At 45.1% G+C, this 23871-nt stretch overlaps 2 protein-coding genes across 2 annotated transcripts in view; one reads left to right on the plus strand and one right to left on the minus strand.

The window, feature by feature from the left end:
* smg6 (SMG6 nonsense mediated mRNA decay factor) overlaps window positions 1-23871 on the plus strand; it is a 418703-nt gene that overhangs the window by 187723 nt on the left and 207109 nt on the right. Inside the window, 1 exon segment of the mRNA XM_078548325.1 lies at window positions 21783-21942. Within this exon segment, the coding sequence (XP_078404451.1) occupies window positions 21783-21942 (160 nt within the window).
* The window catches only part of poldip2 (polymerase (DNA-directed), delta interacting protein 2), a 508944-nt gene continuing 501938 nt past the window's right edge, over window positions 16866-23871 (minus strand). Inside the window, exon 11 of the mRNA XM_078548344.1 lies at window positions 16866-16886. The gene's annotated coding sequence lies outside the window, so the exon portion shown is untranslated. The remainder of the gene's footprint in view (window positions 16887-23871) is intronic.

Genomic DNA, 23871 nt, shown 5'->3' on the forward strand with positions numbered 1-23871 from the left:
GAATGTCAGGGGGGAGATGATTAAATTCTCTGTTGTTGGAGATGGTCATTGCCTGGCACTTGTGTGGTGTGAAAGTTACTTGTCACTCATCAGCCCAAACCTGAATGTTGTCCAGGTCCTGCTGCATATGGACATGGATTGCCTCAGTATCTGAGGAGTTGAATGGTGCTGAACATTTTGTAATCATCAGCGAACATGCCCACTCCTGACCTTATGTTGGAAGGAAGGTCATTGATGAAGAAACTGAAGATGGTTGGGCCTAGGACACTAACCTGAGGAACTCCTGTGGCAGTGTCCTGGGGCTGAGATGATTGGTCTTTAACAACCACAACCATCTTCTTTTGTGCAAGGTATGGCTTCAACTAGTGGAGAGTTTTCCCCCTGATTTCATTGAATTTAATTTTGCTAGGGCTCCTTGGTGCCACACATGGTAAATTGCAACCTTGATGTCAAGTGCAGTGACTCTTACCTCACCTCTTGAGTTCAACACTTTTGTGTGTTTGACCAAGGCTGTAATGAGGTCAGGGGCTGAATGGCCCTGGTGGAACCCAAACTGAGCATCAATGAACAGGTTATTGCTAAGCAAGTGCCCCTTGATAGCACTGTCGACAACACCTTCCATCACTTTGCTGACGATCGATAGTAGACTGATGGGGTGGCAATTGGCCGAGTTAGATTTGTCCTGCATTTTGAAAATAGGACATAATTGGGTAATTTACCACATTGTCGGGTCGATGCCAGCGTTGTAGCTGTATTGAAACAGCTTGGCTAGGGATGCTGCTAGTTCTGGAGCACAAGTCTTGTTGTGAGGGCCCATAGCCTTTGCAGTATCCTACAGCCTACAGCCATTTCTTGATATCACGCGGAGTGAATTGAATTGACTGAAGACTGGTGATGCTGGGGATCTCTGCAGGAGGCCGAGATGAATCATCCACTTGGCACTTCTGGTTGAAGATGCTTGCAAATGCTTCAGCCTTGTCTTTTGCCGTGAAGTGCTGGACTCTCTTATTGAGGATGGGGATATTAGCTTCCTCCTCCTGTTAGTTGTTTAATTGTCCACCACCATTCACAACTGGACAGGACTATAGAGTTTAGATCTGATCCATTGGTTGTGGGATTGGTGCTATTCACCTGGGATAATAACGGAACAACACGTTTTACGGATCAGATCTAAGCTCTGCAAAAGATAAAACTGAAACATTTGCAGCAATCTTCAGCCAGAAGTGCAGAGTGCATGATCTATCTCGGCCTCCTCCAGAGGTCCCCAGCATCACAGATGTCAGTCTTCAGCCAATTTAATTCACTCCACGTGATATCAAGAAACGGCTGAAGGCACTGGATACTGCAAAGACTATGGGCCCTGACAATATTCCAGCAACAGTACTGAGACTTGTGTTCCAGAACTTGCCGCGCCCGTAGCCAAGCTGTCCCAGTACTGCTACAACACTGGCATCTACCCAGCGATGTGGATAATGGCCTAGGTATGTCCTGTACACAAAAAGCCGCACAAATCCAACCTGGCCAATTACTGCCCCATCAGTCTACTCTCGATCATCAGTAATGTGATGGAAGGGATCATCACCAGTGCTATCTAGCGGCACTTCCTAAACAATAACTTGCTCACTGATGCTCAGTTTGGATTCTACCAGGGCCACTCAGCTCCTGACCTCATTACAACCTTGGTTCAAACATGGACAAAAGAGCTGAACTGAGGTGAGGTGAGAGTGACTGCCCTTGACATCAAGGCAGCATTTGACTGAGTGTGGCATCAAGGAGCCCTAGCAAAACTGGTATTAATGGGAATTGGAGCAAGCTCGCCACTGGTTGGAGTCATACCTAGCACAAAGGAAGATGGTTGTGGTTGTTGGAGGTCAATCATCTTGGTTCCAGGATATCTCTGCAGGAGTTCCTCAAGGTCGTGTCCTCAGCCCAAACATCTTCAACTGCTTCATCAACAATCTCCCTTCCATCATAAGGTCAGAAATGGGGATGTTCACTGACGATTGCACAAAGTTCAGCATCATTCATTTATCCTCAGACACTGAAGCAATCCATGTTCAAATGCAGCAAGACCTGGACAATATCCAGGCTTGGGACTGACAAGTGGCAAGTAACATTCGCGCCACATAGGTGTCAGGCAATGACCAACTCCAACAACAGAGAATTTAATCATCTCCCCATGGCATTCAATGCCATTACCATCACTGAATTTCCCCACCATCAGCTTCCGACGTCTTCAGCCTGCCTGTGTTCCACCACTGGGATTATCATCTGACCTCTGATGGCTCCTTTTTATATGTGCCCTTTTTCTATTGTTTTAAACAGTTTCAGTCTCTCTGGAAGTTTTGGTTTCCAATCTCTGTTTCAGCCTTAGTTTCCTTGGAAATTGGGAGCGCCAGTTTCCTTGGAAATTGGGAGCGCCGGTTTCCTTTCTCAGTTTCTCTTTTTGGTTTCCCTTTTCAATTAGGGTCTGTCACAAAAATAAAAGCTTTGAACAATGGATTTCACCACACAAGGATCCTCAAAATTTATTGCTTTACTAGATTATCAGAATATAATCAATCATACTATGTAGCTTTTAAGAGCATAAGGATTTCTGAAGCAAGAAAAGCTTATTCGGCTCACCAAGTCTACCCTGTCTACGCATGATCTCTCCTCCTTTGGGAGCACTAAGCTTCTTCCTCTCCCTTCCCTGAAGAAAATCAGGTCGTGATGCTAATGGCTTTCAGCCCTCTTCCCCCTTTCCATTGAAAGATGTTAGTTTATCCTGTGTGATTTTGTCAGGGTGTTTTGGTGGTGATGCTTGACCTACTCTATTTCTAATCCCAAATGTAGTAATTTTGGACCATGAATGAGTGTTGCCTTTGTGCTGTCTGGTCCTTGCAACCTCTGGTAGTATTGTGCAAATATATAGAGCTCATGTCTTTTTTTTTTGTTTGTGTTCCTTTCTGTTCCACCCTTAAAAGAAATGTAGAGCAGTATCAGCTGCAGTCAAACAGTTAATGAACTGCAGGGAAAGGTGATTGACGTATTTTGTTTTCTCACAAACTCCAACGTTTCCATTCAATCGTAGCCTAGGGTCGCGGGTCAGTCATCCTCCGATTGAAAAACAATGGGAGTTTGAAGGCAATGTTTCTCCATGTATCCGATAACCCTGTGCTTTTTATTTGGTTTTTGTTTTTCCTTCTATAGATTATACTGTACTGCACTGTGTGAAATAATGTGGATTATGGGCAGGTCATGCAGGTTTTTGTAAATACTTTTCATTTAGGATCCAATGCAAAATGTAATGAGATTGAGCCATCAGTGTTACAAATCCAGTTTCTGCAACTTAAAATAAAAAACTGCATTTGAACTTGTCCAGCATTTAGGGAGCTGTGTTTGGCTCTGTAACACTAATATATTTTACACCATGATACCCACTCCCTGAAAAATTGCAGAAAAAAATACATTTCATGCCAGCAAAGGAAAAATGAAAAGAAAGCGCCAGTGCAGACAAAGAAAAGGTGTTAAAAATTTTTGTTTGCCGTTTTAGTTAAGCTTCAGTAAACCTCAAGGCTACAATGCAGCACTTTCGACTGCCCTTTGCCAGGTGGACCTCATCAGAACTTTGTTTAACCAACTAACTTAGCGATTACATGCTGAGACCCAGGAGCCCCTAACTGGACTAACAAAACTTAACACTGTTCAGTCAAAAATTTGAGGTTTTTTAAAATTGTTCCTAGGATGTGTGCCATTCTGGCAAATACTGCACTTATTACCTAAACCTATTGACCATGAGAAGGCGGTGGTGAGCTGCCACATTGAACCACTGCAGTCCATGTGGAGTAGGTATACCTTGTTAGGAAGGGAGTTCCAGGATTTTGATCCAGTGGTGGTGAAGGAGCAGTGATATAGTTTCTGGTCAGAATGGTGCTTTCAACTGCCTCGGCCCTAAGCCCTGGAATTCTTTCTCCAAACCTCTCTGCCGCTCTATTCTATTTCCTCTAAGATGCTCCTTAAAACCTAATTTTTTGGACTCAGTGTCAAATGTTGCTTTAAAATGCTCCATTGAAATATCTTGAGAAATTTTATTACATTAAAGGTGCTATATGGATACAAGTTGTTGTGTGCCACTTGAATGTGGTGGTGTTCCCACATGTCTGCTGCCCTCGTCCTTCCAGGTGGTATAGGTCACAGGTTTGGAAGTTGCTGTCGAAGAAACCTTGGTGAGTTGCTGCAGTGTATCTTGTAGGTTACTTTATTCTTTCACAGGTGTGGGCTTTGATGACTGGGCCAGCATTTGTTGCCTATCTCTAATTGCCCTTGAGAAGGTGGTGGTGAGCTGCCTTCTTGAACCGCTTCAGTCCACGTGGTGTAGGTACACCCACATGCTGTTGGGGAGGGAGTTCCAGGATTTTGACCCAGCAGCCATGCAGGAACGGTGATATATTTCCAAATCAGGATGGTGTGTGGCTTGGAGTGGAACTTGCAGGTGGTGGTGTTCTCAGATGATACACACTGCAGCCATGGTTGGCCAGTGGTGGAGAGAGTGACTATTTAAGGTGATGGATAAGGTGATAATTAAGTAAGCTGCTTTGTCCTGGATAGTGTCAAGCTTTATTGGGTGTTGTTGAAGTTGCATTCATCCAGGCAAGTGGAGAGTTTTCCATTACATTCTTGACTTGAGCCTTGTAGATGGTTTAAAGGCTTTGGAGGGTCAGGATGTGAGTGGAAAATGAAATTAGTGTGGTCAGATCTTTGTTGACTGGTGCGGACATGATGGGTTGAATGGCCTCCTTCTGTGCTGTAAACGTCTTTGAGTCTACTCACCTCAGGATCCCTAGCATCTGACTGGATCTAGTAGCTGCAGTATTTACATGGCTGGTCCAGTTCAGTTTCTGGTTGACAGCATAAAAATCAAGAGAAGAGCATGCGTAAGCGGTTGAACTGACTTCCCATGATGCAGTATGGCTCACCCTGGAGACACCTCCACAATATGTGTGCCAACTGCAAGGTTCAGGCATCTTTATTTGGAGAAAATATTCAGCTGTAAAATTGGAAGAGCATGTTGTGTGTTCCCTGGCCTGGTGTACAGGAGGCAGTAGCTTTAGGAAGGTTTGTAGTGAGTGGGTGGTGTGGGGTAGTGTTGGAGCTTTTAAAATGAAACATTTTCTTTTGAAGGGAAACTAAGTGGGGATAGATAAACAAAGGATAGAACCCTGCTGGAACTTGGGTATATTCCACATCGTATAAACATTGGGGAAGATAGACAGCTGGACTATTAAGCTAACCCATTATATGTGAAATGAGAGATTTGATGAGGTAAATTGGGCAAAACTATTTCCATTGGGCAATGAATTGGTAATCACCTAGTATAAATGTAAGAACATCAAAGAACAAAGGGAGAAGTTAGGAGCAATTTTTATTTTACACAGAGGGTTGTTAATGTCTCGAATTTGAGATTGACAGATATTAGTATATCCATACGTCTTTAGGGATATGGGGCAAAGGCAAGTTAAGTCACAGATGAGCCATGACCCATCTCATTGAATGGTGATACAGGCTTGAGTGGCTAAATGGCCTTCTCCTGTTATCATGTTCCTATGATACTATCTCTCTATTTTAGGCTGTCCTTTGGGGTCGAGGATGACTTGCTTCCGCACTAAAAATGAGTTCTTAGGTGACTAAAGATCTACCGTGTCTGTCACAGGTGGGGCAGATGGTGGTAGGAGGAACAGATGGGTGGGGTGCCTGGGTTGCCATGCACTCCTTCTGCTGTCGACGCTTGGCTTCAGCTAGCCTTTGGCGATGAGACTTGAGGCATTCGACTCCTTCCTGGATGCATTCCCTCCACTGCGGGTGGTCTTGGACCAGGGATTCCCAGATGTCAGTGGGGATGTTACACTTTTTCAAGGAGGCTTTGAGGGTGTCCTTGAAGCATTTCCTCTGCCCATTTGGGGCTCACTTTCCTTGTCGAAGCTCCGAGTAGAGCACTTGTTTCGGCAGTCTCCTGTCAGGCATGCGGATGATGTGGCCCACCCAGTGGAGCTGATCAAGCATGGTTAATTCTTCGATGCTGGGGATGTTGGCCTGAGTGAGGACACTGATGTTGGTGCACCTATCCTGCCAATGGATTTGCAGGATCTTGCAGAGGCAGCGCTGGTGGTACTTCTCCAGAGTTTTGAGATGCCTGCTGTACATAGTCCACGTATCTGATCCACATAGGAGGGCAGGTACCACTACTGCTCTGTGGACAGTGAGCTTGATGCCGGGTTTGAGGTTCTGGTCTTCAAGCACTCTCTTCCTCAGGTGGCCGAAGGCTGTGCTGGCACATTGAAGGCAGTGTTGAACCTCGTTGTCAATGCTTGTCCTTGTTGACAGTAGGCTCCCAAGGTATGAAATGTGGTCCACATTGTCCAAGGCCTCATCATGGATTTTGTTAACTGGGGGCAGTGCAGTGTGAAGGGGGCAGATTGGTAGAGGACCTTTGCCTTACAGATGTTTAGTGCAATGCCCATACTCTTGTATGCCTTGGTGAAGGTATTGACCATGCCTAGGAGCTCGGCCTCCAAGTGCGTGCAGACGCAAGCATCGACTGCACACTGGAGTTCAATGGTAGAGGATGGAATGACCTTGGGTCTGGCCTGCAGCTGGCGGAGGTTGAACAGGTTCCCGTTTGTCCTGTAGTTTAGCTTCACTCCAGTGGGGAGCTTGCTGAGGGTGAGATGGAGCTTTGCGGTAAGGAAGATTGAGAAGAGCACCAGTGCAATGACAGCCTTGCTTGACCCCGGTCTGGAAGTGGATTGAGTCTGTGGTGGATCCGTTGGTCAGGGTCATGGCTTGCATGTCATCGTGGAGCAGACGGAGGATGGTGACAAACTTTTGGAGCCAGCCAAAACGGAGGATGCTCCATAATCCTTCACGGTTGTGTGTCGAAGGCTTTTGTGAGGTCAAAGAAGGCCATGTACAAGGGTTGGTGCTGTTCCCTGCATTTCTCTTGCTGTTGCCTTGCGGTGAAGATCATGTCCATTGTGCCCCTTAGTGGGTGGAATCCACATTGCAACTCTGGGAAGAGCTCTTCGGCCACAGGGAGAAGGCGATTGAGGAGGATTCTTACAATGACCTTCCCTGTGGCTGACAGCAGGGAGATTCCTCTTTAGTTACCGCAGTCGGACTTGTCACCTTTCTTGAAGATGGTCACGATTACAGCGTCTCCGAGATCTCCTCGCATGCACTCTTCCAGATAAGGGAGATGAGGCCACGCATTCACGCCAGTAGCGCTTCTCCACCATGCTTTGGCGGGGAATCCATCTACTCCTGATGCCTTGTTGCTCTTTAGCTGTCAAATGGCCTTTTTAACCTCGTGCCGGGTTGGGGTTGTGCTAAAATGGTGGCAGGTAGCATGCTGCGGGATGGAGTCAAGGACACTCGCATTGGAGACAGAGTCTCTGTTAAGAGGCTCCTTCCAGCAAGTGCTGACTGCCTCTCTGTCCTTGATGAGTACCTCTCTGTTCTTGGCCAGTAGTGGAGTGGGGCCTTGGATGCTTGGGTGGTAGGTGGTCTTGACTGTGCTAAAGAAACCTTGCACGTCATGGTTGTTGGCTCACTGTTGGATCTCCTGCACTTTCTCCACCCACCATCTGTTCTTTAGGTTGCGGGTTTTTTGCTGGACCTCAGCCTTCAGCCGTCAGTAGAGCTGTGTTCTTGCTCTTGAATTGGGTTGCTGTTTTGGGTTCAGAAATGCCTTGCACTTGCTGCTTACCAGCTCGTGGTCATTCTCATTGAACCAATCTTGGTGTTTCCTGGTCGAGTGACCAACCATCTCTTCACAGGTGCTGATGTTAGAGGCCTTGAGGGCAGACCAGGCGCTGTGGACACCCTGCGTCTCTGGGTCACTGGGAGTTGCTAGGCTGACAGTGAGACGCTGGCTGAATTGGGCTGTCTTATCAGGTTCCTTGGGTGCCTTGGTGTTGATTTTCCTGCGGTATTGTTTCTGTTGCTGTCGCTGCTTTGGGGCTACGTTGATGTTGATGACAGAGCGAATTAGGTGGTGGTCTGTCCAGCAGTCGTTGGCTCCTGTCATGGCGCGGGTGATACACACGTCCTTGCGGTCCCTCACTCAGGCAATGATGTAGTCGAGCAGGTGCCAGCGCTTGAAGCGAGGGGGTTGCCATGAGGCCTTGTTCTGTCAGAGAGACAAGTACAAGGTGTTGGTTATGACAAGGCTGTGTTCTAGGCATTTTGACAGGAGCAGGGTACTGTTGGTGTTGGATTTCCCTACCCCCTCTCTGCCGATTACATCTGCCCATAGGTCTGTATCCTTCCCAACTCTGGCGTTGAAGTTGCCAAGGAGGATCAGCTTATCGTCCACTTGGACTCGGGCCAGGGATTGTTCGAGGCTGGAGTAAAATTCCACTTTGGACTTGTCTGTAGCATCCAGTGTTGGGGCGTATGCGCTGAGGACTGTAGCGCATTGGTTCTGGGCTAGGGTGAGCCGAAGGGTCATGAGCGCATGTTTATCCTGCAAGGGTTGTCTTTACTATATGTATGCCGGTCCTCCACTTCCCCAGAGCCGTCTACTTGCTTGGAGCAGTCAATTTTCTTTGTCAGGTGTTAAGATGGTGGTTTCTGTATTTGTGTCACATTGACCAATAGTGGTAGGTTATACTTTGCTCAGTTGAAAAATGTTCTTGTACAACCTTACTCCACAAAAAAACTAGCTCCCTCTTGGCTCAGTGGATAAATGTGCTATGTGGTGTGTTACTGAGTCATGCATACCAGAAAGATGTGCTGAGCTAACTGGCTTCTAGGGTTGCAATATAGTTGGCCTCTGCTTCTGGGCTAACAGGAGGAAAATTGACCATGGTTCCTGCTCCTGATCTAGAGCCAGAGATTGCTGCTGGAAAATGTGTGTAGATATAACATGAAGGTAGGATTAGACTTGGCAATGGTGCCTCTCATGGTTGAATAGCCCAGCCATGTGGCAGTAAGTGCAGGAGATGAGGTTGGGCTTAGGAAATGAATAAACTGAATTGTGGCTGGAAAGTTCAGTTGGACTTGTATGAGCTTTTTTAGTTTTTTTTTTAAGCATGCCATGTCCTTGACCCAGGAATTTCGGTGAACTGTTTAAAACATTACAATTAGACTTCATAGAAAAGTGCAGTGAGTATTCTGCATCTGAGCTAAATCGGTCTCCAGGGGCCCATGCAGTGATGCACAGGAAGTGATGCTGTATCCTTGGTAACTTCCTTTGTTTGCTATTATTTTCAGCTTTGGTGAGATACAGCTGAATTGCCGCAGAGCTGAAATTAGTGATAATGTTGGAATTTGTTTGCACAGGAGCAGTCCCTTTTCCCCATGTCTTCTTTAAAAGGGTTCTGTTAAAAAGGGGTTCCTGTTTACAGCTTTACTGGAACATTGCTGCCCCATACGATTCAGACCTGACATGGATGTTGCCATCCTCATTTGGAGGTCCCCAGCATCACAGGTGCCAGTCTTCAGCCACTTTGATTCACTCCATGTGATATCATGAAACGGCTGAAGGCACTGGATACTGCAAAGGCTGTGGACCCTGACAATATTCCGGCAATAGTACTGAAGACTTGTGCTCCAGAACATGCTGCATCCCTAGCTAAGCTACAACACTGCGGAGATGGTGGCATAGTGGTATTGTTCATTGACTAGTATTTCAGAAACCCAGGGGTAATGCTCTGGGGACCCAGGTTCGAATCCCACTGAATCTGGAATTCATAGTCTGATGACAACCATGAAACCATTGCCGATTGTTCTAAAAACCCATCTCGTTCACTAATGTCCTTTAGGGAAGGAAATCTGCCATCCTTACCTGGTCTGGCCTACATGTGACTTCAGAACCACAGCAATGTGGTTGACTCTTAAATGCCCTCTGTCAAAAATTGCCCAGGTATGTCCTGTACACAAAATGCAGGACAAGTCCAATCTGGCCAATTACCGCCCCATCAATTTACTCTCGATCATCAGTAAAGAAATGGAAGAGGTCATCAACAGTGCTACCAAGTGGCACTTGCTTAGCATTAACCTGCTCACTGACACCCAGTTTGGGTTCCGCCAGGGCCAGTCAGCTCCTGACCTCATTGCAGCCTTGGTTCAAACATGGACAAAAGAGCTGAACTCCCGAGTGGAGGTGAGAGTGACTGCCCTTGACATCAAGGCCGCATTTGACCGAATGTAGCATCAAGGAGCCCTAACAAAACGGGTCAATGGGAATCAGGAGGAAAACTCTCCGCTGCTGGAGTCATACTGAGCACCAAGGAAGATGGTTGTGGCTGTTGGCAGTCAGTCATCTCAGCTCCAGGACATCACTGCAGGAGTTCCTCAGGGTAGTGTCCTAGGCCCAACCATCTTCAGCTGCTTCATCAATAACCTTCCTTCCGCCATAAGGTCAGAAGTGGGGGTGTTCGCAGATGATTGCACAATGTTCAGCACCATTCATGACTCCTCAGATACTGAAGCAGTCTATGTCCAAATGCAGCAAGACCTGGACAATATCCAGACTTGGGCTGACAAGTGGCAAGTAACATTCGCACCGCATAAATGCCAGGCAATGACCATCTCCAACAAGAGAGAATCTAACCATTGCCCCTTGACATTCAATGGCTTTAACATTGCTGAACCCCCCCCACTATCAATATCCTGGGGGTTACCATTGACCAGAAACTGAACTGTACTAGACATTTAAATACTGTGGCTACAAGAGCGGGTCAGGAATCCTGCGACGAGTAACTCACCTACTGTCTTCCCAAAGCATGCCCATCATCTACAAGGCACAAGTCAGACGTGTAATGGAATACTCCCCACTTGCCTGGATGAGTGCAGCTCCCACAACACTGAAGAAGCTGGACACCATCCAGGACAAAGCAGCCCACTTGATTGCATCACATCCACAAACAATCACTCCCTCCACCACCGACACACAGTAGTAGCAGTGTGTACCATCTACAAGATGCACTGCAGGAATAAAAAAGGCTCATTAGGCAGCACCTTCCAAACCCACGACCACTACCATCTAGAAGGACAAGGGCAGCAGATAGATGGGAACACCACCACCTGGAAGTTCCCCTCCAAGTCACTCACCATCCTGACTCGGAAATAATTCGCCGTTCCTTCACTGTCGCTGGGTCAAAATCCTGGAACTTCCTCCCTAACAGCACTGTGGGTGTACCTACGCCACATGGACTGCAGCGGTTCGAGGAGGCAGCTCACCACCACCTTCAAGGGCAACTAGGGCTAAGTAATAAATGCTGGCCCAGCCACGAAGCCCACGTCCCGTGAATGAATAATAAAAAAAAAAGCCAGATCTCAGTGTCCTCATGTAGAAGCAGCCAGACCTAGTGGGGATGTAAAGTTAAAGAAGGTTGTACAGAGCACAAGCTTGCCCTATACTTCTGATTGAACAATCCTGGAAGGAGGTCTCTGCAAGAGGTTCACTCCTAAATTCCTTTTGACATGTATTGAATCATTCTTATATGCACTTGAGGTCTTGTTCATGTGCTGACCAGCTTTCTGCTTGACTGAGCTGTACCCTGTGTTGGCACATTCGGTAGGTCATGCACGGAAGGCAGCACTGAGACCTGCACTGAGTTGTAACATTGCTGCAAGCACCAAAGACCCATTTTTCAGGGTGAGCTGGTCCACTTTGTCCCCAAGTTCTCTCCCCTTGAAGCTTTCTCGATAACTTCAGCTTCAGGTTTTAGCACCTGACTTTTACAGAAAGAACGGATTAGCAGCTCAATGAAAACAAACTGTGGAATCTAAGGATTCTTTGAGTTTGGTTGACAAATTGACAACACTGCCTACGAACAGTCCAGTGATGTAACAAAGGTTTGTCTTGCTCCACCCCAGTGAAACAGCAGAGAGTTGAGGTCTTGCAGAGGGTGATGAACCAGTTGATAACTTTAAAGTCCACTCTTTGTATTGGCAGTTAATTTTCAGAGCAGCTGATACTTAGAAGTCAATTTGTGGGAAACTCCTGCTTCATCTTTACAATGTGTCCACTGTTAATGTTGTACAAGTCCTGTGGGAAAACCCTAAACCAAAATAACCAAATTTACTGAATGAGCCCCCAAATGAAGAAATTACTAACAAGGTTTCATGTTTTGGAACTTAAATACAAATCAGAGCCAATGTTATTACATATGAATTAACATGCAAATGCTACTTCAAATAGGAAGGTAAATTTCACTTTAAATATGACAGACATATATCTTACGCTGCCACAAGTACCGGCGTCAGTTCCTGCACAAATGTAGCACCATGTGCAATCTCATAGTCTTTCCGACTCAATTCATTCGGCCCTTGACTTGCATTCGCTGGCAGGCATATTCCATCTGAGGTCTCCAAATAGAGTTAGCATCGGCATGGCGCACATCTGCCAATCCTTTCTCACACGGGTCGCATCAGTCTTGATGTTGTAGCTTTGCAGTGTTCCTTTTAAACTGACCAACCAACAATACACTGGTCACAATCTGGTCCTCTGATACAAACTGTTAGCTCTTTCACATGCCAGAATCATCCGCATCACTTTTAACGATTCACTCCCTTTTAGCTGACTTGTACATCGCTTCCCCGAAAGCTTCTGGAATTCTATTTTACTTCTTACTACCAAAAGAAAACCAAACTTTTTTAAAGTTTTGCTGTGCTTCTCCTCACATGAATTCAGTGTTCCTCTTTCTGTCTGTCTGCTTTCTCTTTGTCTCTGTATCTGTGTGCTGATTACCTTCACCCTTTAACTCTCCTGCTTATGGCTCTCCTTTGTGTCTGGCCACACGGCTTCTGTTTTAACTTCCTCCCCCAATGCTTCCAGGCCAAGGATCACCAGGTCACATGGACCAGTATTTTTTATTACCCAAGAAAATTACAATTGATCCCTTTATAATTGATATAAACTCTTAAAAGTCATTTTCAAAATTCTTAAAAACAATTACATATTCCACAGACATTTTAAAGAAATTACAAATGTCCCTCACTGTACTGCTTCTGGGTCAAAAGTTGTCACTATGTTCATACCAATGACATAAGGTTAAACTTAAAGATACCTGATTACGTAGGATGTACAGATCATTTGGCGAAACCAGTCCATGCTGGTGTTTATGCTCTACTGGAGCTGTCTTATCCTTCCTTATTTAACTTTATCAATGTAACCCTTGAGTCCCTTCTCCTTCATGTGCTTATCTAACCTTCCATTAAATGTACCTATACTATTCACTTCAACCACTCCCTATGGTAGTGAGTTCCACCTTCTCACCACTCTTTGGGTAAAGATGTATCTTCTGAATTCCGTTTGATTTCTTGGCGAATGCCTTCTAATGATGATCTCTAGTTTGCTCTTCCCTACAATGGAAGCACTCTTTCTGCCTACCCTGTACTAGGAACATAGGAAATAGGAGCAGGAGTAGGCCATTCAGCCCATTGAATGGGCTCCGCCATTCAAGCAGATCATGGCTGATCATCTACCTCAATGCCAGTTTCCCCCACTATCTCCATATCCCTTGATGTCATTAGTAGCCAGAAATCTATTGATTTCTGTCTTGAACATGTCAATAACTGAGCTTCCACAGCCCTCTGGGGTACAGAATTTCAAAGATTCACCACCCTCTGAGTGAAGAAATTCCTTCTCATCTCAGCCTTAAATGGCCTACCCCTTATTCTGAAACTGTGTCCCCTGCTTCTAGACTCACCAGCCAGGGTAAACTTCCTATCCACATCTACCCTGTCACACCCTGTAAGAATTTTGTAAGTTTCAATGAAATCACCTTTCATTCTTCAAAATTCTAGAGAATACAGGCCCAGTTTCTTCAATTGCTCCACTTAAGACAATCTCACCATCCCAGGGATTAGACTGGTGAACCTCTGTTGTACTTCCTCTATGGCAAATATATCCTTCCTTAGATAAGGAGACTAAAACTGTACACAGTACTCCAGGTGTGGTCTTCCCAAGGCTCCATACAACTGTAACAAGACATCTTTTACTCCTGTACTCAAATCGCCTTGCAATGAAGGCCAACATATCATTTGCCTTTCTAATACTTTGCTGTACCTACATGCTAGCTTTCAGTGACTTATGAACAAGGACACCCAGGCCCCTTTGGACTTCAACACTTCCCGACCTCTCACCATTTAAGAAATACTCTACCTTTCTGTTTGTTTTTCTACCAGAGTAGATAACTTCACACATATTCACATTTTTTTCCATCTGCCATGTTCTTGCCCATTCACTCAGCCTGTCCAAATCCTCTCGAAGCCTCCTTGCATCCTCCTCACAACTCACATTTCCATCTAGTTTTGTGTCATCAGCAAATTTGGAAGTATTACATATGGTCCCCACGTCCAAATCATTTATATAGATTATTAACAGCTGTGGCTCAAGCACTAATCCTTGTGGTACCCCAATAGTAACAGCCTGCCATCCTGAGAATGACCCCGTTGATTCCTATTCTCGGTTTTCTGTCTGCTGACCAAATCTCAATCCACAGCAGTATATTCCCCCCAATCCCATGTGCTTTGAGATTTTGTTTACTAACCTCCTGTGTGGGACCTTATCAAAAGCTTTCTGAAAATTCAAATACACCACATTCACTGGTTCTCCTTTATCTATGCTACAAGTAACATCCTCAAAAAACTCCAGGTTTGTCAAGCATGAGCTCCTTTTCATAAATCTATGTTGACTTTGCCCAGTCATATTATTATTTTCTAGGTGTCCAGTTATCACATGCTTTATAATATATTCTAACATTTTTCCTATTACTGATATCAAAATAACAGCTCTGTAGTTCTCTGTTTTCTCTCTCCCCTCTCTCCTTAAATAGTGGGGTTACATTTGCTACGTTCCAGTCTGCAGGAACCTTTCCATAATCTATAGGATTTTGAAAGGTAACCAACAGTACATCCACTATCTCTCTAGCCACCTTCTTCAGTACTCTGGAATGTAGCTCATCAGGTCCAGGGGCTTTATCAACCTTCAATCCAATTAATTTTCTGAGTCCTATCTCTTTAGTAATAATTTCTTTCAGTTCCTCATTTTCACAAACCCCTTGGTTTCCCAGTATTCCTGGGAGATTTTCTGTATCTTCCTCCGTGAAGATAGACACAAAGTAATTGTTTAGTTTCTCTGCCATTTCCCTATTCTTCATTACAAATTCTCCTGTCTCCACCTGTAATAGACCCACATTTGCCCTTGCCAATCTTTTCCTTTGCACATACCTAATGAAGCTTTTACAGTCTGCCTTTAAGTTCCTCACTAGTTTGCATTCATAATTCTTTTTTCTCTTTCTTTATCAGTTTCTTGGTCCTCCTTTGCTGGATTCTAAATTGCTCCCAATCCTCGGGTTTACCACTTTTTCTGGCAACTTTATAAGCCACTTCCTTTGATCTAATGCAATCTTTAACATCTTTTGTTAGCCACAGTTGATTCACCTTTCCTGTTGCGTTTTTGTGTCTTAGAGGAATGTATATTTGTTATAGACCTTGTAATACTAGCCATTGCCTGTCTGCTGTCAAATCTTTTAATGTATTCCCCTGATCCACCAAAACCAACTAGCCCCTCATACCTTCATAATTTCCTTTGTTCAGATTCAGGACCCTAGTTTCAGATGAATTATATCACTTTCAACTATATGACTACTGTAACAGTCAGAGTGAACTTGCATTTCTGCTGTCATCTTTGTGTCCAGCCAACTTAATTGCTATGACAAGAGCTTTTGCTGTTTGTAGTTGGTGCCCAGCATACCACTGCAACAGCCTGCAGTCATTGTAGGAGCTTGGGGATGATGAAAGTGATTTCTGGCAGAAACTGTGTCATCCTTTTCACCCACGTCTCTGAATACTGGAAGTGTCCTATAAATTCTCCCCCCTCCCAACCCTTAGTACAAGTTGTGCCTCTGCACTTTCTGGAGTAGTTGTTGTATCTCCTGATCACTTCCAAATTACAGAACCCTCATAGCCTTGTTAAAAGAATAAATGAATGCTGTGCTTTGGTAGCATATTCCTATGTGGGGATTGGTTCGCAGTGGTTCTACACAGGCTGCAGAGGAGTCCCCGGAACCAGATTAATACTCTGCATGACATGAAAAATTGTTACAAAGTCTGTGCTTCACATTTCCAGTAATAGATCTACAAATAAAAACCTCTACCATTTTATCTTTAATTCCATGAACAGATGCAAAAAGTGAAAAAAAATTTCTGTGAAAATATGTAGATTCTATCGTCTTTAATTGTTTTATTTGTAGGTTTTGATCTTTCTCCACTCTAGTGAAATCTGTTTCTTGTTTGAAGATTATTTAATAGCTGTAGGAGTACAGAATGCTCGATCCTCCCATGTTTAAAATGACAAACTTTGGACGAGTGAAGTTTCATAGCATCAAGTAAAGCTTAGCTCAGTTGGCTGCACCTTCACCTCTGAGTCAGAAGATTCATGTCCCACGCTGGGACTTCACATAATCTAGTCTAACATTCCAGTATAGTACTGAGGGAGGTTGCTTAGTCATAGTTGCCGTCCTTTGGTGAAATGTTAAGCTGACATCCCCTTGTTCATGTGGACCTGTAAGATTTCACCTTCACCAGGCTTACTGATGAGCGTGAAGTTCTCCTGATATCTTGAGCAACACTCATCCCTCAACCAGCTTCACCAAAAGCAGATTGAACAGGCATTCATTTTGATGTTGTGGAACTGCCATTTGACTGCAATTTGAAAAATTCATTCTCCAGGTTTTTTTATTTGTTCATGGGATGTGGGCATTGCTAATAAGGCCAGCATTTGTTGCCCATCCCTAATTGTCCTTGAATTGAGTGGCTTGTGGGCTATTTCAGAGAGCAGTTAAGAGTCAACCACATTGCTGTGGGTCTGGAGTCACATGTAGGTCAGACCAGACCTTCTCTAAAGGGCATTAGTGAACCAAATGGGTTTTTACAACAATCAATGATAGTTGTCATGGCCACCATTACTGAGACTAGTTTTATATTCCAGATTTATTAACTGAATTCAAATTCCACTAGCTGCCTTGGTGTGATTTGAACCCATGTCCCCAGAGCATTAGCCTGGGTCTCTGGATCACCAGTCCAGTGACATTGCCACAATGCCACTGTCAAATGCAGATGTTGCTAGCAAGGCTGCTGGTTGCTTTTATTCTCCATCCCTAGCTGTTCTGAGAAGTTGATAGGTGGTCACCTTCATCTTTGCCACACGTTGATATAACTGAGTGATTTGTTAATCCACTTCAAGGGACAGTTAAGAGTAAGCTATGTTGGTGTCTCGTATTGGTCACAAATGGGTAAGGACGGCAGGTTTCCTTCCTGAAAGGATGTTAGCGAATCAGTGGATTTTTACCACAATCCGATAGCTTGGTGGTGGTCACTTTTGCTGACAGCAACTTAAAAATGCCCTCAGTTTTTTTTTAGAACTGAATTCAAATCCTCAAACTCTATAGTGTCAAGTAACACAGCCATGCACTATGGTTCACCAATGCATGTCAGTGAACTTCAAAAATGTATTACTATAAATGGGTTTGAGGTCTTTCAGTGTTGTGATAAAGGACTATATAAATTCAGGTATTTCTTTCTCTCAACTGTTATTCCAGTGATTAAATAACAACACCTGTAACATACTGCTCCCACTCTGCACCTATCAATCTCAGCTTTGACCTGTTGGCGGCAAATACAGGAAGGACATAATTGCTCTGGAGAGAGTGCAGAGGAGCTTTACAAGAATGTTGCCAGGGCTTGAAAATTGTAGCTATGAGGAGAGATTGAATAGTTTCAGGTTGTTTTCCTTAGAACAGAGGAGGCTGAGGGGTGACCTAATTGAGGTGTACGAAATTATGAGGGGCCTAGACAGGAAAGACTTGTTCCCCTTAGCTGAGGGGTCAATTACCAGGGGGCATAGATTTAAGGTGATTGGTAGAAGGATTAGAGGGGACATGAGGAAAAATTTTTTCACCCAGAGGGTGGTGGGCATCTGGTATTCACTGCCTAAGTTGGTGGTTGAGGCTGAAATGCTCAACTCATTTAGAAGGTACCTGGATCTGCATCTGAAGCGCTGTAACCTGCAAGGCTACGGACCAGGTGCTGGAAAATGGGATTAAAATGAGCGGCTAGTTTCTTTTTTCTCTTTTTGGCTGACACAGACACGATGGGCTGAATGGCCTCTTTCTGCACCGTAATGTTTCTATGGTTCAATGTTCAGCGGTTAGTTACCAGGCACTGGTCACATGCCAGAATCCTGACATTGCTGAACACTATCATTTTAGATTGCCACAATTGGCAGATCTCCCAGTGACTCATAGGTAAAATGCATTAAATGTTTCAGTGCTGAACCCTGCACAGCAAGGAGGTCCCAACCTGAGTCTGCTCTGTGCCAAGTTAGGTTATCTTAGCTGGGGTGCTACAATTTAACACTGCATCCCTGGACTAGGGAGAGAAAAAAACAATTCGACTTACAGGATTGGGCTTGAATGTTATGCCCTTGATAACTTGCTCAGGCTCTCTGATATTTCCAATGAAGAATGAAGAGTTGAGTGAGGTACTGTAGGCTGCTAGCACCTAGCCGATCCTATCCTAACTTGAGCTGCTTTGACCCATAGTTGTGCAGGGTTTCTGATGGCTGCTGAAACATTAATGGAGGGGAACACAATTGACCTAATTATGGCTGGATTCAGGGGGAGAGTATTCTATTAATTCTTGCTGCAGATTTGTATGTATGAACATTACGTGAGGACGTAGGCATGTTATGATGCACAGTACTGTTGATTTTTTTTTTCATTCTTTCACGGGATATGGGCGTTGCTGGTATTTATTGCCCATCCTAAATTGTGCTCGAGAGGATGGTGGTGAGCAGCCTTCTTGAACCACTGCAGTCCAAATAATGTATGTATACCCGCAGTGCTGTTAGGAAGGGGATTCCAGGATTTTGACCCAGCGACAGTGAAGGAACGGCGATATATTTCCAAGTCAGGATGGGGTGTGTGGCTTGGAGAGGAACTTCCAGGTGGTGCTGTTCCCATGCATCTGATGCCCCTGTCCTTCTAGGTGGTAGAGGTTGCAAATTTGGAAGGTGCTCTCAAAGGAGCCTGGGTGAGTTCCTGCAGTGCATCTTGTAGATGGTACTCACTGCTGCCACTGTGCGTTGGTGGTGGAGGGAGTGGATGTTGAAGGTGGTGGAAGGGGTGCCACTCAAGCAAGCTGTTTTGTCTTGGACAGTGTCAAACTTCTTGAGTGTTGTTGGTGCTGTACTCATCCAGGCAAGTGGAGAATATTCCATCACACTCCTGACTTGTGCCTTGTAGATGGAGGACAGGCTTTCGTAGTCAGGAGGTGAGCTACTCATTCCAGAATTCTCAGCCTCTGATCTGCTCTTGTAGCCTCAGTATTTATATGGCTAGTCCAGTCCAGTTTCTGGTCAATGGTAACCTCCAGGATGTTGATAGTGGGGGATTCAGCAATGGTAATGCCATTGAATGTCAAGGGGAGATGGTTGGAATCTTCCTTGTTGGAGAAGGTCATTGCCTGGCACTTGTGTGGCGCGCATGTTACTTGCCATTTATCAGCCCAAACCTGAATGTGGTCCAGGTCTTGCTGCATTTGGACGTGGACTTTTTCACTATCTGAGGAGCTGCGGATGATGCTAACATTGTACAGTCATCAGCGAATATCCCCACTTCTGACCTTATGATGGAAGGAAGGTAATTTATGAAGCAGCTGAAATGGTTGGGCCGAGGACACTACCCTGAGGAACTCTTGCAGCAGTGTCCTGTGACTGAGATGATTGACTTCCAACAACCACAACCATCTTTCTTTGTGCTAGGTATGACTCCAATTGGTGGAGAGTTTTCCTGCTGATTCCCATTGATTCCAGTTTTGCTAGGGCTCCATGATGCCACACTTGGTCAAATGCTGCCTGGATGTCAAGGGCAGTGACTTCCACCTCATCTCTCGAGATCAGCTCTTTTGTCCATGTTTGGATCAAGGCTGTAATGAGGTCAGGAGCTGAGTGACCCTGGTGGAACCCAAACTAAGCGTCAGTGAGCAGATTATTGTTGTGTAAGTGCCTCTTGATAGCACTGTCGACGACAACTTCCATCACTTTACTGATGATCAAGAGTAGACTGATGGGGCAGTAAATGGCTGGGCTGGGTTTGTCCTGCTTTTTGTGGACAGGTCATACCTGGAAAAATTTCCACATTGCTAGGTAGATACCAGTGTTGTGACTGTACTGGAACAGCTTAGCTAGGGACGTGGTAAGTTCTGGAACACAAGCCTTCAGTACAATTGCTGGAATATTATCAGGGCCCATAGCCTTTGCAGTATCCAGTGCCTTCAGCCATTTCATGATATCACATGGAGTGAATCGAATTGGCTGAAGACTGGCATCTGTGGTGCTGGGGACCTCCAGAGGAGGCCGAGATGGATCATCCATTTGGTACTTCTGGCTGAAGATTGTAGCAAGTGCTTCAGCCTTATCTTTTGCACTGATGTGCTGGGCTCCTCCATCATTGAAGATAGGGATATTTGTGGAGCCTCCTCCTCCAGTGAGTTGTTTAATTGTCCACCAGCATTCATGACTGGATGTGACAGGACTGCAAAGCTTAGGTGTGATCCGTTGGTTGTAGGATTGATTAGTCTGTCTATCGCATGCTGCTTCTGCTGTTTGGCACGCAAGTAGTCCTGTGTTGTAGCTTCACCAGTTGATACCTTATTTTTAGGTATACCTGGTACTGCTCTAGACATGGCCTCCTACACTCTTCATTGAAGAGGTTTGATCCCCTAGCTTAATGTAGAGTAGGGGATATGCTGAGTCTTGAGGTTACAGATTGTGGTTGTATGCAATTCTGCTGCTGCTGATGGCCCACAGTGCCTTATGGATGCCCAGTCTTGAGTTGCTAGATCTGTTTGAAATCTATCCCATTTAGCACAGTGGTGGTGCCACACAACACAATGGAGGGTATCCTCAATGTGAAGGTGGGACCCTCTCTCCATAAGGGCTGTGCGGTGGTCACCCATATCAATACTGTCATGGACTGACGTATCTGCTTGTCAACTCTCCCTGCCTCAGTTCGTACATGAAGAATAGCTAGTTGGAAGATGCCTGGCAATTATGGAGCTGCACCCTAGTAAAGAGCCAATGGAGTAGAAAACGTCATGTGCTTTTCCCCTTTAGCAGGCATAAAACGTGTGCAACTTTTGGGCATGAGGTGCTGCACCTGACATCCACCCTGATTGACACGTGAAAGTAACACTGGCCCAATTAACAATGCAAAAAGGAGCCCAACAACTGTTAAATGACCTATGATAGTCTATTGTGGCCCAACAGCAACCCTCCTGATTTATGCCACCTCCCCCAAACTTACTCTAGCCCCTTGATCCATTTTGTTTCTCCCTGGTGGGTGAGTGCCCGTGGAATACTGGTTGCTCCTTGATGCAAAAGGATATTGCCTGATCCACCTGCCCATCTGGTGAAATGGTTGTTCTGGCATCTTGGATCATCTCCCATTTACAGGTTAGGCTAAGTTACAGGCTGTGTCTTCTATTGGTGGAAAAGGGAGGGGCATAACTGTCTTGTTCGATGCCTCTAATCCTGTTTAATGTATTTCGACTCCTAATAAAGCTGGGTAGTCTGATACAAGACATTGCAGCAAAATGACTCTTAATGGAGAACTTATATCAAATACCCTTGTATTATATTATCTTTGTTGTAAAATTCCTAAAGACTGACAAAATGACTACTGCTTCTAGCATGTAGCACATCATTTATGTACTGCTTGTTTATGTTGCAGCCCGTTCAAGTGACGAGGAAGATGATGATGATATTAAAGTGTCTGCTTTCAACTTTGACCTGAAGGAGCTACTTCCCAGTGTGAAAGTGTGGTCTGATTGGATGCTGGGCCATCCAGATGAGTGGAACCCGCCACCCAACTCCCTCATCCTGCCAAAAGAGTATGTTGTTTAAAACTCTGCTTAGACTGCAACAAAAATATCTTTCTGCTTTCCTTCCTTTATTCTTTTCCCCTTTCTGTTTTTTTGTTTCGGCAGTTAGGAGGCAGGGATTAAGGGAATATTTGATTTGATCAACAGATCAATTTTTGAATTATACTTAAGCCCCTCAGTTTTCTGTAAAGTTTTGACAACCTCTGGAACTCCTTGTTTTTTTTCTTTGCAGATAATGATTTGTTTTAATCTGGATGTAACAACCTGTAGTTCTGGTCAGCTAATGGGGGGGACCTAGTACCCAAATTCTACCCTGTTCACAGTGTGTCTGGGCTCTAAAAAAAACCTCTGATCTCATATCTGCTTCATCACTAAGACCACCTGTTTGCACCTCCATTGCCCCAGCTTCTGCTAATCTGCTACTGAAACCCTTGTCCATGCATTTGTTATCTCGGTATTTGACTATTCCAGTGATCTTCTGGCTGGCCTCTCATCTCCCACCCTGCACAAACTTGAGATCATTCAAAACTCTGCTGCCCATATCCAAACTAGCACAGAATCCCATTCACTCATCACTCCCGTGCTCGCTGATCTGCATTGGCTCCTGGTCCAGCAGTGCTTCAATTTTAAAATTCACTTGTTTGTTTTCAAACATCTCCATGGTCTCACCCCTCCTTATTCCTGTAATCTAACCAGCCCACAACCCTCCGAGATATCTGTGCTGCTCCAACCTGGCCTCCAGAGAATTCCTGGCACAGGATTTTTCGCTTGCCGTGCGGGGGCACGCCCGTGTGAAATAGCGCGCGATGATGTCAGGCGAGCGCCCTGATGTCATCGTGCACTTGTGTGATATTTCAGTCAGCAGGCGCACGAGAAAGTCGGCAGTGCACCCGTTGACAATTAAGAGGCCTATTAAGGCCATTAATCAATTAATTGACCTGTATTTTTTGCTGCCCATCCAACGTTAAGGTTGGCAGGCGGGCGAATCAGCCTTTGGATTTTTGAGGAAACTTCATCCACAGGCAGGATGAGGTTTCCATAATTAAAGAAGAAGAAAGAAATTGGGGGGCAGAATTTTTCAAACCTACATGTTAAGGTGAGTGAGTGAGTCTGCTGTTTGGGCACTTTTTTCCGGAATTTTAAAAACTTTATTCATTGGTTTAAAATACTTCAACTCCCTGAGGCAGTTCTCTGCCTTCAGGGAGCTTTCATTGCGCACACCCCCGTGCCTGTGCTGACTTCAGCGTTTGCCCTCCTCCCAGCAGAACTGAGCTTCTCAGCGCCCTTTCAAGCTGTCTGGCCATTAATTGGCCAACCAGCGTGAAATTGCGGTCGGGGGCTGATCGTGGGTGGCTGGCTGTTTCCCGGCTGCTCCCGGGCCCACCCGCCGCGCCTGCCCGACGGCCTGGAAATCCTGCTCTTGGTTTTAAATGCCCCTTCAATGGTGCCTGTCCCTGTAGCTGCCAAGGCCCTAAGTTCCGGAATTTCCTCTCTAAACCTCTCCACCTCTCTACTTCTTTCCTCCCTTAAGGCTTCTTAAAACCTGCCTCTTTGACAAAACTTTTGGTCATCTGCCTTAATATCACCTTATGTGGCTCACTGTCAAATTTTGTTTGATAATGCTCCTGTGAAGTAGTTTGGAGTACTTTACTATGTTAAAGGTGCTATATAAATACAAGATGTTGTAGTTAGTGTGTCTCATTTCTCTCATTTCAATTCTCTCATTGCTTTTATATTAAGCATCTTTTAAAAATTCATTCATGAAATATGGGTGTCGCTGGCTGGGCCAGCATTTATTGCTGATCCATAATTGCACTCGAGAAGGTGGTGGTGAGCTGCCTTCTTGAACCACTGCAGTTCATGTGGTGTAGATACATCCACATGCTGTTAGGGTTTTGACCCAGCGACAGTGAAGGAACGACGATATATTCCCAAGTC

Source organism: Cetorhinus maximus, chromosome 9 (assembly GCF_964194155.1).
Source record: "Cetorhinus maximus chromosome 9, sCetMax3.hap1.1, whole genome shotgun sequence".
Classification (NCBI taxonomy): Eukaryota; Metazoa; Chordata; class Chondrichthyes; order Lamniformes; family Cetorhinidae; genus Cetorhinus; species Cetorhinus maximus.